The sequence below is a fragment of the Cordyceps javanica genome, chromosome 1 (assembly GCF_051103115.1).
Source record: "Cordyceps javanica chromosome 1, complete sequence".
NCBI classification, from domain to species: domain Eukaryota; kingdom Fungi; phylum Ascomycota; class Sordariomycetes; order Hypocreales; family Cordycipitaceae; genus Cordyceps; species Cordyceps javanica.
Window position 1 is genome coordinate 2767668 of NC_139295.1, and position 13083 is coordinate 2780750.

General features: G+C 53.8%; 6 protein-coding genes across 6 annotated transcripts; 1 reads left to right on the forward strand and 5 right to left on the reverse strand.

Moving 5' to 3' along the window:
• V2A60_000835 (DNA-directed DNA polymerase) lies at window positions 1-3191 on the forward strand (the record flags this gene model as incomplete). The annotated part of the gene is made up of 2 exons (XM_083252202.1): window positions 1-1021; window positions 1084-3191. 2 exons carry the CDS (start codon window positions 1-3, stop codon window positions 3189-3191), a joined length of 3129 nt encoding a protein of 1042 aa, XP_083108328.1.
• Window positions 3192-3469: 278 nt separating this feature from the next.
• V2A60_000836 (proteasome core particle subunit alpha 7) lies at window positions 3470-4521 on the reverse strand (the record flags this gene model as incomplete). The annotated part of the gene is made up of 3 exons (XM_083252203.1): window positions 3470-4129; window positions 4212-4436; window positions 4519-4521. 3 exons carry the CDS (start codon window positions 4519-4521, stop codon window positions 3470-3472), a joined length of 888 nt encoding a protein of 295 aa, XP_083108329.1.
• An 856-nt stretch (window positions 4522-5377) lies between these two features.
• On the reverse strand, window positions 5378-6438 carry V2A60_000837 (uncharacterized protein; the record flags this gene model as incomplete). The annotated part of the gene is made up of 3 exons (XM_083252204.1): window positions 5378-5569; window positions 5624-5906; window positions 5963-6438. 3 exons carry the CDS (start codon window positions 6436-6438, stop codon window positions 5378-5380), a joined length of 951 nt encoding a protein of 316 aa, XP_083108330.1.
• A 681-nt stretch (window positions 6439-7119) lies between these two features.
• Window positions 7120-7452, reverse strand: V2A60_000838 (uncharacterized protein; the record flags this gene model as incomplete). The annotated part of the gene is made up of 1 exon (XM_083252205.1): window positions 7120-7452. The coding sequence occupies one exon, from the start codon at window positions 7450-7452 to the stop codon at window positions 7120-7122; it is 333 nt and encodes a 110-aa protein (XP_083108331.1).
• A 21-nt stretch (window positions 7453-7473) lies between these two features.
• V2A60_000839 (zinc-dependent alcohol dehydrogenase family protein) lies at window positions 7474-8589 on the reverse strand (the record flags this gene model as incomplete). Its single annotated transcript, XM_083252206.1, has 2 exons — window positions 7474-8361; window positions 8413-8589. The coding sequence occupies 2 exons, from the start codon at window positions 8587-8589 to the stop codon at window positions 7474-7476; spliced, it is 1065 nt and encodes a 354-aa protein (XP_083108332.1).
• Window positions 8590-9051: 462 nt separating this feature from the next.
• On the reverse strand, window positions 9052-11379 carry V2A60_000840 (uncharacterized protein; the record flags this gene model as incomplete). The annotated part of the gene is made up of 4 exons (XM_083252207.1): window positions 9052-9420; window positions 10369-10627; window positions 10688-10829; window positions 10899-11379. The coding sequence occupies 4 exons, from the start codon at window positions 11377-11379 to the stop codon at window positions 9052-9054; spliced, it is 1251 nt and encodes a 416-aa protein (XP_083108333.1).
• Window positions 11380-13083: the final 1704 nt, after the last annotated feature.

Consider the following 13083-nt stretch of genomic DNA (forward strand, 5'->3'; position numbering starts at 1 on the left):
ATGGCAGGCAAAAGAAAGCGTGCTACCAAGGAGACTGGTTCTTCCGCCACCAATGGCCATAAAAAGGCCAAAAACGATGCCAGCCAAGCCCCCAAATCGACAGCGGCCGTCTTCGAAAAGCGTCCATTTGTCGAGGCTCCGACTGGAGACGAACGACGACGAGAGGCCACCCTGTACGACCTTTTGGCCAGCGAGGATGAGAATGAGAGGATATCCGCGGCCGATTGCATTATATCCAGCCTCGTGGGCCAGGAAAAGGTCCCCGAGGCCGTGCTCGAGCGTCATCTCGAGCGTCGCCTGTTTCGCGGACTCGCCAGCGGCCGCAACGCCGCCCGGCTGGGCTTCAGCCTCGTCATCACCGAGCTGGTCACGCAGCTCTTTGGCGAGCAGGCCCTGGCCGCCGCGCACTACCCCGGGCTCGCCTTCCAGAAGGCGGTCCGCATCCTCATGGACAAGACGCAGCCCGTCGGCAACATCCCCGGCCAGGAGGAGCGCGACCACTACCTCGGCCAGCTCTTCGGCCTCGAGTGCTTCGTGAGCTCCGGCGTCATCTTCGCCGAGCCCACCCGCTGGAACATGGTGCTCGACCTGCTCCTCAAGATTGCCCGCAAGAAGGTCTGGCTGCGCTCGCAGTGCGGCTGGGTCATCGTCCAGGCCCTGCAGCAGATGGACCAGACGTCGGCCGAGGCCACGCTGCGCCAGGTCGACGACGCCGGCATGGCCAAGACGGCCGACGGCGTCGCCTTCTGGATCACGGCCATGGCCAGGTTCCCGCACATCAAGGTCAAGCCCTGGCGGCACCACCCGCTCGCGTCCAAGACCCTGGCCGACCTCGCCTCGGTGCTCAAGGAGAGCTTCAACGAAGCGACGAAGGACCCCAGTGAAAAAAAGGGAAATGCGCCCAAGCAAGCCAATTGGACTGCCCAGCTGCATTTTGTCTGGGATATACTTTTGGCCTACTATGCTGGTGACGGCGTCAAAGCGGATGAGCTCGACCAGTTCTGGCAACGGGTTGTGGATGGTAAGCCTACTTCTGTCTCCGGAGTGTTTTTTCTACATAATGTGTCTGCTAACAATGTTTAGACGGCTTCTTCTCAAAAAGCGCTACCGACGGTCAAAAGTTCAAAGGCTTCATGGTCTTTCAAAAGATGCTCGAGGGACTCGCGGAACAAAAATCCAAGGTTGACAAGCTCTTTTCCAAGAATTTATTAAACTGCCTTATGAACCAGGCCGCAAAGGAGGACCGCTATCTGCACAGAGCTGCCGTCAAGGCGCTCAAAGCCATCGAGAGCACCGTGACGGCACACCCCAAGAGCCTTACCACTGTCCTTCGCAATCTGCTCACTGGCAATGGTGTCTACAACTTTGACCAGCGCACATCCTCCAAGACGATCGACCGTCTGCTGCAAAACTCTGGCTCCATCAGTGACAAGAAGATTCTCGAGGTTCTGCAATTGCCAATCCCGTCTCTTGGCAACCAAGAGGAGACTCAAGCCAAGTCGACTTTGAGATCATATGTCGAATACCTGTCCAAGGCTCTAAATGCGTCTGCTTCGACCGACATTGAGAAGAGCAGCGGGAAGGATTCCTTTGGCCTCTACCTACAGGAACTTTCGCGACTGGCCTACTCCCAGCCCGACGATATCCCCTCTGAGCTGCTGACTGAACAGATACGCGAGCTCTGCCGTTCAAGGCTGGAGTCGTCTCTATCCAAGCTTACCCGTCATGCTGACGACTTTTCCGGGCTGTGCAATGCCATCGGAGCCATTGACCCTAGTTCGGTCGACATGGACGATGATATCAAGACGGCGGTTGACGATGCTCTCAAGCGCATGCGCAATCTGCTGAAGCGCAAGTCCAAGACCGAGGCGGCCAAGAGCGTCAACGAGGCGTTGGCCACTCTTCACGCCATCTCCATTTTCCAACTATACAATGAAGACCCCGATGCTATGGAGTCATTGAAAGATCTTGCACAGTACGACGACAAGCTGAAAAAGGGCGACAAGACGGAAGGAAACTCGGAACTCCTCGTAGAGATCCTGCTTTCCATGGTCGCGCGCCCCTCGTCTTTGATGCGCCAGGTTTCGCAGCAAGTGTTCGAGGCCTTTAGCAGCCACATTACAGCCGGCGGCCTGCAGCTACTCACAGACCCCTTGGCGTCCAATGAGAATACCAAGGGCCAAAAAGAACTATTTAATACTGATGATGACACCATGGTTATTGATGAAGATGGATCAAACGACGGTGACGATGATAATGTTATTGATCTGGATGATGCATCCGATGTCGAGCTTGGGTCTGATGTTGAGTTTGTCAAACTGGGAGACAAGGAAGATGCAAGTGATGATGATGATGATGACGATAGTGACAGCGACGACAGTGATGACGATGACGAAGAGGAGGAGGATGATGAGAGTGGTGACGAGCAACAAGGCCCCATCGACCTTGACGAGCTCTGCGCCACTATCCTCAAAAGCCACCGCCTCGACAAGGACGGCGATGCCGAGTCCTCGGACTCGGATGGCGACATGTCCGACTCGGCCATGATGCAGCTCGACGACAAGCTCGCCGAGGTCTTCAAGCAGCGCGTCAAGGCCAAGCCCGACTCCAAAAAGGACAAGAAAGACGCCCGCCAGTCCGTCGTCCAGTTCAAGCACCGCATCCTCGACCTCGTCGACATTTACGTCCGCGCCGAGGGCCAGCGCCTCAACCCGCTCGCCTACGCCCTGCTCGCACCCCTGCTGCACCTCATGCGCACCACCAGCACCAAGCCCCTGGCTAGCCGCGCGTGCGAAATCATCCTCAACTACCAAAAGGTCCTGAAAAAGGCACGCGGCGGTAGTGGCGGCAAGTTGTCGTCGTCGTCGGCGGCGGCGGCCCATCAAGATGACGATGACGAAGACAGCAACGACAGTGACCTGCTCTCGCTGCTGGCCGAAATCCACGAGGCCGCCGGCCAGGACAACGCGCACGCGTACAGCAAGGCGGCCAGCGCCGCCAGCCTCATCGTCGCGGGCTCCATGCTCGCCGCCGACCGCGCCAGCATCAAGCAGATTGCGGCCGTCTACGCGCAGACGCAGAGCCGCTGGGTGCTGGGCGAGGCTCGTCTGCAGACATCCTTCTTCGCCGACTGGAACAACTGGTGCCAGAACCACGCTGCGCAGGCCCGGGATAAGAAGGAGGAAAAGTAATTTTCCAGCTTCTCCTGCTTCTTTTTTCCCCCGGCTCCTGTCCCTCTTCCCTTGTTACCTACAAACACAAAGTGAAAGAAAACAAACCCTGTATATATATAGAAAGCATGTGCAACAGGATAGACTCATTTAGACATCACATGACTCAAATAAGAACAAGAAAAAAGGCCTCAAGTCGTAACAGTTTCTTTCTATTGGACCCTGCCAATTATTTATGATATTACATGGTTGTATTGCCGACGCGCGAGGCCGCTTGTGTGTTTTGATGTGTGTTATTTTTATTCTTCCATCTTATCATCGTCCTTCTTATCGCTCTCCTCTTCCTCGTCGTCCGACTCGTCGTCAGCCTTTGCTAACCTCTCGGCCTCCTCGCGGAGCTCCTTGGGGACCTCGACGTGGCGACCCTTGGTGGGGCCGTCGGCGGTGCTGATCCAGGTCATCTCGAGCTCAAAGTCCTTGTCCTTGTTATCCTTTTGCGCGACGTAGATGATGCGCGCTGCCTCCTTGACGGCCTGCTGGAGGGTCATGCTGCCGCCGGCCTGCAGGTCGAGCTTCTCGAGCTCCGCCTTGGCGGCCTGGCGGCCCTTGCCCGTGGCGGCGCCGTAGTAGCCCCAATACTGGCCGCTGGGCTCGACCATGTACAGGAACGGCCCGCCGTGCTTCTTGCCCTCGACCTTGCCGCCGGCGCCGCACGCGGGGCCCGAACCGACCTCGCCGTCGACGGGCGTGTCCTCGGAAGTGTCGACGCCGCCAATGATGCCCGTGATGCCAAAGGGGCGTACGGAGCCGTACATGGTGTATGCTTGCAGGTAGCTGCCCATGCGCGAGGCCAGGTCAGCTGTGGGGATGGGCGCCTTGAAGTTTTGCCGCCACGATTGCGACTCGTCGCGGGCTCGGTCGATGAAGTGACGTCCATCCGGGACCATGCCAGAATAGACCTAGGTGAAGTGTTAGCGGATCGGGGGCGACAAGAGAAACAAGACGGCTGTCAGGAACAGCCACGGGAGAGGGATCACATACAACTCCAATGTGACTATCAACGGTACCGATGCGCTTGTTGGCGCCCGCCTTGGCCAGCTTCGACGCAACCACCTTCTCGACGGCCAGGACAACACCCTCGTCGCAGCGGATGCCAATGGATGTGCCGCCGTTCTCTACCGCCTTGACGGCGTATTCGACCTGGAAGTTGCGTCCATCGGGCGAGAAGATGGAGTTGAGCAGATCGTACCCTGTTCCTATCGAAGTCTAGCACACAGGCAACACACGCGGTCAGCTTGACAGGTTCCGTCATTTCTGCTCGTTTCTGGACGGCATCGCGGGCGCTTACCATGTTGGCGTGGGTCGAGGATAGCGCGGGTTTGATGAGCGGATGTGGTGTTGATGCAGAGGGCCGGGTGGTTGATGAGGATTGGGGAGCTTTGGCTGTAGGTTGACGAGGAAAGCTTACGAGGGAGCTTCTGCCTGAGGCGACGTGGGGCGTTTGGTGGTAGCGCAGAGCTCTAGGGTGGCAGCGTGTAAATCGGCTGCAACTTGTCAGTTGAGGGAGTTGGTAGGTCATTTACTTTTGGCAAGCTAGAGACAGACGCAGACCATTTCTTTTCCTTTGTTCTTGTTTGGTTCTTCGGAGACGTTTTCACTCGGCATCAATTAATTCGAAATAGAAGGCCGGCTCGGTTACGATATCTGAGCTGCCTGTGGTGGGTTGGAGCTTACGAGCTGGCTTCTACCTGGAGCTGAGGTGTGGCGGGAAAATGTGGCGCAGCAACACTAGCCACATTTCGATAGTTTGAGCAAACATTGCTTTCATTTGCAAGGCGTGCGAAAAAGGGCTGTAATGACGAGGCAATTAAAAAAGTAAGCCCAAAGGCAAAATGCTTATAGTTCTGTTACGACTATATCGATTATTTGATAGTAGTCATGGCCAAGGACCACGATTGTATTGCCCATATCGTGGCGCCGATACAGATGGGATCGATCTGACCTGCTCTAATAAACTTGGTACGAGTGGGTAACATCGTATTCAGACTCGGGAATTCAGTCGAATTGGAAGGGACAAAATACAGGGCAATACGAGCTAGGGCTTGAACGTGAGCGACGAAAATTGAGACAAGGACAGCCATATTTCAGCAATAATTTCCAAGAAGGACGATTTCCAATCATGTAATATCCAGTCGAGAATCATCTATCTAATCTGTCTTTCCAATGGGCTCGCTAATAAACCATCCTAGGAGCTGGTAGAAGTTGGTCGCACTGGGGGATAATAGCGATATCGAAAAGTCCAAGACAGGCGCGACATTGATGTCTAGTTTTCGATTCTCAAGATCGAAGCAACCTTGAGTAATACGCACGCTCCTATCTGACAGGTTGAAAATTGTAATCTAGATAGACTCATCAGCATGATATAAAGCAGGATTGGAGCTGCTAGCACTCACTGGGATTATCTTGTGCTGACTATACTCTGGGCTAACCACAACTTCCTCTGCAAGGTGGACCAAAGCTGCAATCTCGGCCATGGATATTTTTCTTGGGAGCATCGGCGCCATGTTGGCAATGACACCGAGGATGTGAGGAGCCGTAAAGTCTCTACTAATACCCTCCTCGCCACTAGCCCAGTTTATAGCAGCACTTGGCTTCCGAATGCGAGTTAGGATGGCCAAAGTCTTCCACAAGAATTTCTTGTTCTTCCCGTAGTACTCTAGAGCTCGGTTATTGGTTCTAAGTCACACGCATCAGCCAACCAGGTCAACCTCCGGGCCAGGCAAGCAACATACCCTTCACACCACCAACGTGAAAATCTACCGACGATGCCGGGCAGATGCGCCTGCGCGGACCCTTCAAGATATGGAAAAATGTAGGCCCACAGCCCCATGGCGTTGTTGAACGGGGTCTCAACGCAGAGCTGTTCTTCGAGGGTGCTGGGGAAGTCCTCAGCCGGATTATAGGCACACAGCCAGGGTTCCGCCGTGTTCAACATTCGCTCCACTTCAATGGGCGCGCGTGGCTTGAGCAAGCATTGGCCGTTGGACGCGCAGCCTGTCGTGAGGTCGAGATCCTGACGCTTGACGGACCAATTCGCCAAGTGGAAGCACCCCTTGAGGTCGGCAAAGCTCCATTGTAGCCTCCTGGCGTATCCGATGGGAACGATGGCCAATCGCATCATTTTAAGCCACTCAGGGTTGCGAGGATTGATAGGGCGTCCCTGGGAGGTGCGAGAGTTGACAGGGCGTCCCTGGGAGGTGCGGCTCATGATTGAAGTTGTTGGTTCCATGTTGTCAGGACGGACTGGTGGAAGAGGGAGATGCGAGGAGGCATTGTGACGGCCGGGAGCCATGAGGCGCGCGACCCTGGGATATATACACACTTGTGCCGGCTGTACTCAACTGCCCGATGGCCATGAGGAATGGCCTACACAGGTAACACAACCGAACGCGCAGGGTGTTATCGTCAGATGAGGTTGTGGAAGCTGCATGAGGACGCACAAGCGCCAAAGAGACTGCGGGTTCGCCGCTTAGTAAGTTCACCGACTGTGTTGCTGAACTTCTGCAGACAGGTGTTGTCACAATGGTGTATAACTTGCCAGCTCGTATTTCCGACTCGATCAAAGCCACCATACATAAAATGAAGGTGACTTGGGCATAATAGTTACATGGATGCATATCCTAGATTTATTGCAATACCTCGTCGGTGTACCTGATAAATATCAGGTTCAAGCCGGAATCCCCAGAGTTGCCTCTTCAAGAAATTGTAAACAACGATGGCCCTCCTGCAGCGGGATCTTCTTCTTCTCATCATAAAACTGCCAGACATTCACCAGAAGAATCCCTGCTAATCGCGAAATTTCAATACGATCATCAGGCATACATCCCAAAGCACCTCGGAACGCGTCCCAGAAGACGGCGCGGAGATCCTTCTGGTTGGCATAGTAGACCTAGCCGTTGATCTTTTCAATCCCAAGCACGGTCTCGAGGCCCCAGAGTGACATGCCAAACGGACTGAGCACAGTATCCCCCCAGTCGCAGATGCCCATAACATGGCCGGTCTCTGGGTCCACGTGGATGTTATTGTCTCGGAGGTCGGTGTGGTTGGGCACCATGGGCCAGTCGTGCTCAAAGAGACGTGGGAGCTGCTCGACGAGGTGGTTGACCGTCTGGCGAAAGCGGCTCGGCAAGCCTGCAGAGAGCAGTTTTAGGTCGGTCAAGTAACCATCCATCAGTGACTGGGGATTGAATATTCTAATACCGCACACGGACAAGGCCGACATTGTATTACTTGACTCGCTATTTTACTCGATTCTAATGACAACCTTTCCAAAGTGCTTTCCCTCCCACTGGTAGGTATACGCATCCTTCAAGTCTTGAAATGCGAAAACCTTTGAGTCTACAACTGGGTGAATCCCGCCCTCGTCGATGGCTCTGTTCATTTCAACAAACTGCTCCCTAGATCCCACAAAGATGCCACGCACAGTGCAGAGATGATTCAAGGCGTCCATGAGAACGGGCTGCTCACTTTTGTCGGCGGATGTGAGGAACCCGATGACGGTTATGACACCCTCCATTCTGATGGCTTTGAGCGATTGACCGATGGATGTCGCGCCTCCGATTTCTAAAATGTGATCGAAACCCAGCCCCCCGGGGGTCAAGGCACGGGCAGTCTCGCCCCATTCGGGTGTGTCGCGGTAGCTAATTACGTGCGATGCGCCAAGGCTCTTGAGAAGGTCGGCCTTGTCTATTGAGGATGTCGTCGATACGACGTTTGCGCCGGCTGCGACGGCAAACTGGATAGCCGCGAGGCTCACACCTCCGGTACCCTGTGTGAGAACCCAGTCGCCTTTTTTGACTTCTTTGAATCGCAAACCGTGCAAGGCATTCCAGGCAGTGAGGGGAGCGCACGTCAGAGTACTGGCCTCTACCAAAGTGAGTGATTCGGGAGCCTTGACGAGACCATGCTCGGGGAACACGGCGTATCGGCGCAGGGTGCCATCGATAGCGCCACCCAGGCCGCTTCCCACCGCCTCGGGCGTGATGGGATTGGTCTGGTGCAGCTCATTGAACAGCGTGCAGACCCTGTCTCCGGGAGCAAGGGAAGACACCTTGGGGCCAACCGCTCGGACGGTTCCTGCACCATCAGATCCGGCGATGACTGGAGTTTTCATTGCAAAAGGGTAGAGGCCCTACAGATCATCAGAACTGTTCGAACAGAGCAGAATTTCGCGGCTACCTACCCTGGGAATAGCTAGGTCTCTGAAATTGAGAGAAACGGCTTCAACCTGAACGAGAACTCCGTATTCACCCAAGTCGGGAACTGCAACTTCATTCTGAAGTTGTATTCCGTCGAACGAGTCTTTGTCAGTACCTGTGATAACCCATGCGGGGCATGTCTTCGGCACGAATGTAGACATTTTGGCTAGTGTGTAGAATGAAGAGGGTTGTTGAAGAAAAGAAGCGATATATTGGATTTCTGTCGTCGAATGAATTGACACCTCGACGTCGATTGTTCTTGTTCACCGGAGCGGATGAGCCGGTACTTATACTAAGAAAGTGCTGGCCCGAGATAGTGTCGGCAACCAAACTTGGTGTCTGAGTAGGCTGGCAACGTAATAAGGTCTTCAGATCAAGAGCGCGCCCGCCCGTCGCAGTCAGCATTGCGCAATCCCGAAACGATGCGGTGCCTGTTGCAGGGACCGGGCGCGCTCCAAATCAAAACGCCGCGCTCACTAGCTTGTGTCCGAATTTGGCAGCGCAACCACCTAGCCAGCCAATCACAGGGCCGGATATCCACGCCGACTTGATCAAGATCCCGATTCATGATATAGTAAAAGTCAACCACTAACCTGTTCGACAGCATCCAATCTGCGTGATAATTACAGAGTACCCATAATATTGTCGGACTCGTCTATCTGCATGTGGTCAAAGTTGTCAAAATTACAATCGCTGAAATCCTGCGCACCAACAAACGAAATGTCGTTCCCGGTGAAGATGTCAGTCGACCACCAGTCCGAAGACCAGGAGTCGAGACCTAAAATGGCGGCGGTCAATGTCGCACTGCCAGTCTGACGAGAGCCGGAGGGCTGCTCTTGACCAAGCAAAGACTGGGCAAGGCGGGCATACAAGCTACCCGCCGACGAGCTGGGAAGGTCTTGCGCTATATTTTTCAAGTAACTCGTCACAGCTATTGCTGTAGATGATGCTTTCGTGGCGTCTTCCTCCGATAATGCATTTTCTGCAATGGCCTGAGCGGTATCATACGATTAGAACAATGTAGCTTTGCTATTGCAGATTCAGGCATGACTCACTACTCTCACATCTGCCAGCGCATGGCACACCATGACGAACTGAGAGTTGGAAAACGATGGAGAAAGATGGATCAACGCTGGATTATTCAAGATGGCATCAAGCATGCGAACCGCCACCTTGGCAGATCTCTCATAGAAAACGGAGAGCGTGGGCGAAATTGCCGCGGTGTCACGAGGCAAGGAATCTCGCACTGCATGAGCGCCGAGCATTAGGATCAAGTGGTCGATATGCATACCAAGTAATGACGTATGCGTAGTTGACAGTAGGGGGTTGGGTGTGCACCTGACACGACGAACGTGATCGAGAATATGGAACCACTTGTTGTGCCAAGTTGAGATGCATGTACTTTTCTCTTTGGCGGCATGCCGCTCGTCAAGTGCATTGAACTGACAAAAATAGCGACAAGTATCAGTGACGTCGATGCTACGATGCGAGTAACTTGGAGCTCAACCCACCAGAATACCTCTTGTCTCGACAAGGCCAGAGACGAGTTGGTCGCTTTGCCGTGCGCCTGGTTGTCGCCACCACTCATGAGAGTTTTTCGGCATCTCGTTCCAGGAGATACTTAGATGCGAGCCCTTTACGCCGGAGAAGGCTGTGTCGGCATTGAATAGACACAGCCAGCATCGTTCATAGTTGCGACGTTTTTGAGCTCCTTCATCGACATCTGCTGCAGGATTTGACGCCTCGATATACTTCGCAACGCATTCAAAGACATTGATCTTCGTCAATCGTGCAACTTGAATAGCCTAGCCACGATTATGTTGGTCAGTGCAATCGTTCCTTCTACAGGACAATTCTGGCAAGCAGCCCTCGTGTCAAAGATTGCTTACATGACATAGACGAAGGCGGGAATGGTCATCAGCGAGCCGATTACGACGCACAGGAGTCCAATGACACATTAGGAGAATGGCTTGGATAGTTTCCAGCGACGGCACGCAAGCTGCGATGCACCATTGCACGTTTGCCTCAGCTAGTTGTAGCAATCCGTGGTAGATAATTTTATCCCTCGGCCGCATCGAACCCATGCAACCGAGGGCACAGATGACGGAAAACAGCGTAAAAGAATTCGCGTAGACGTATTCAGGCGTGTGCAGCTCCGGGTCCAAGAGGCCGATGACCTGGTTCTGATTCGCAAAGAATCTTTTCCGTCGTGGTTAGCGGGCCTCGTATCTTCTATGGGAAGGGGAGTATCGGGCATACCGCTTGAAGAAGAGTTGGGAGTCGTTCTCATCGATGATTTGAGACGCAATCGGATCGTACGTGCTTGCGTCCAACTTGAAGGTGCTCTCCACAGGCTGCTCGGCCAAAATCTGCCAATCGTTCCGGGGAGCGCATGGTGTTGCTGGGTGCAGTTGTCGACCATTAGTTTCGCACAATTTTCATCAAAACAAAATGCAAACGGTCGACGCACAAAGATATGTGACCAGATCAACATCCGTGGAGACGTTTTCTCGAGTTTGAATAGCAGGAAGCGGGAAGCTCGGGGGCGACAACTTCGATGATGAAGGCGACGTGCCCTGTGGCGGCGTTGTGTCGCTTTTGCCGTCGCTCGAGGCCGCAACAGCCGCCGCGAGTATGTCCAGCGGCGAGACGACAACGGGATGTTCCTGGGGCTCGGCGGCGTGCGTGCAGTACCTGGCGCATTCGGTGGGAGGGAGATGACATTGGGTCGCAGGTGTCAGCGTCGGGGCTGGGTTCATGAGGCCTTCATCACTCTTTACAGTACTCGAGCGGGAGTCTGGCGGTGCCTTTGCCTGCGATGCTGCGGCGGCCGATTTGATAATGATTTGAACAACCTCCTCCCCGACTGGGCTCTCGCTGATGCGCAGCAAGAGTTTCTCGACAGTGTCGGGCTTGTTGACGCTACCCTTCTTCCGGCCCCGATTCGACATGGCAGGGTAGCGGCACGGCCGGGACTGCGCTGCGCAGCGGGCGCTTCTCAAAAGGTTAATAGCCATGCCGTAATGGGATGTGAAGCTCAACGGGACGGCATTGGAGAACCTTACCAGGGTTCTAGTCTATCACATTTTTGCCGAGCTAAGCGGCAGCTGAAGCAGGCCGTGCTGTTCCGCGACGCCGCCGAAGCCGACGGCGTGATTCTGGGTTGCCCCTCTGCTGTTCCATCGACCTGAGATACGGCGGCATCTGGCGGCCAGGCCTTCTGCCCATCCATTTCTGTAACAATAGTTGCACAGCCTGTAGCTGGGCAGCAACTCGAGCAGGCCTGGATCAAGTCAGTATGTTACGATATAGTCGGGTAAGCTGTGTGAGTCTGTCTGGGGACCAACCGAGGCTTATGGCTTGAGAGGACGTTCCAGGTAACTAAACAACTAGCTAGCTGTCATAATAGGCAATTACAAGGGTGGCCATAGAGAGAACAGTAACGTTGGTTGACTGAAACTGAAGGGGAGTCCAGATCCATGCCCAGAGACTGATAAATATATTTATGGTGGGGTACGTGAGTCTTAAAATATCGGGGCAGCATGGTTGTGCCAAAAGAGTGAAACTATCCAAATAGGACGAACGAAATCAAATTTAAAAAAAAGCTAATTTCAAATGAATAAAAGAAACAAAATTTCTGAAATGCATGAAGACCGGATGCAGTCTCGAATTCATGTTGATTTACTACATGCAACACGCTGCTTTGGCTTCTTCAGGGTAAGGGTCAAATGCCAAACACTGAAGCGGTCGTACCAGGCAGGAGGCAGGGGTCAAACACTTGTTGCCACCCGCCCGCCATACGGAGTACTGGTGACTCTTTTTTTTCAGGACCATCGACCACACGCTTCGAAGAAATTGCAATCTGTGCCGACCAGCATGAATTCACCTGTTCACGATCATCCTATACCAAACCTCACGGTTGATGCTGTAGAACGTGCCGGACAGCTTACACCGGACGTCGAGTTTCGCGATGAAGTAAAACACAATGCAAGATTGGCTTGCCGAAATCATCACAGCGGCCTCTCGAGGGCAACGATCAACAAGCAACGCTCTTTTATCAAAGACCCCACGTACTGGGAAAAAGAAGCGAATCTGTACAAAAATGTTCTAGCCAACGTGATCTATGGTAATCTTGTCACGAAATGCACAAAAGACGACGGCACTACTGATTGGCAAGAGGTGGGCGTTCACTTGATCCACTGGCCCAAACGTCATGGCCTCAAAACTAGCGAAATCGACGATATACGCGGCACCATAGAGGATGCAGAGTACTGGGAGCTCGAAGAGACACGTTTCAAAGAATTTTCGCAAATGCAAGAAAAGGCCTTCTATGATCGGCTTCAAGCCAATCGACGACGGCGGCCCACGACACCTGAAACTACGAGCTCAGATCAGATCTCTCAGCCTCCTCCACATCGGCGCCGAGCACGAGCGCGGCGGCGTGGTAGCACTAATAAACGACGACGGCGCTAAAAGCACTAATCGTCAACTTCGGTAAGCATCTTGGGCTGCAGTCGGCCCTCGACCTTGCCAAAAGACATCACCTCGACTTTGTTGGGATAGCATGCTTTGACGCGATGGCATAGTCTTCGAGTCTTGCTAACGTTATGTTCTTCGCCGTCATTGGGAACCCACCAGATGCGGATATCTGGACT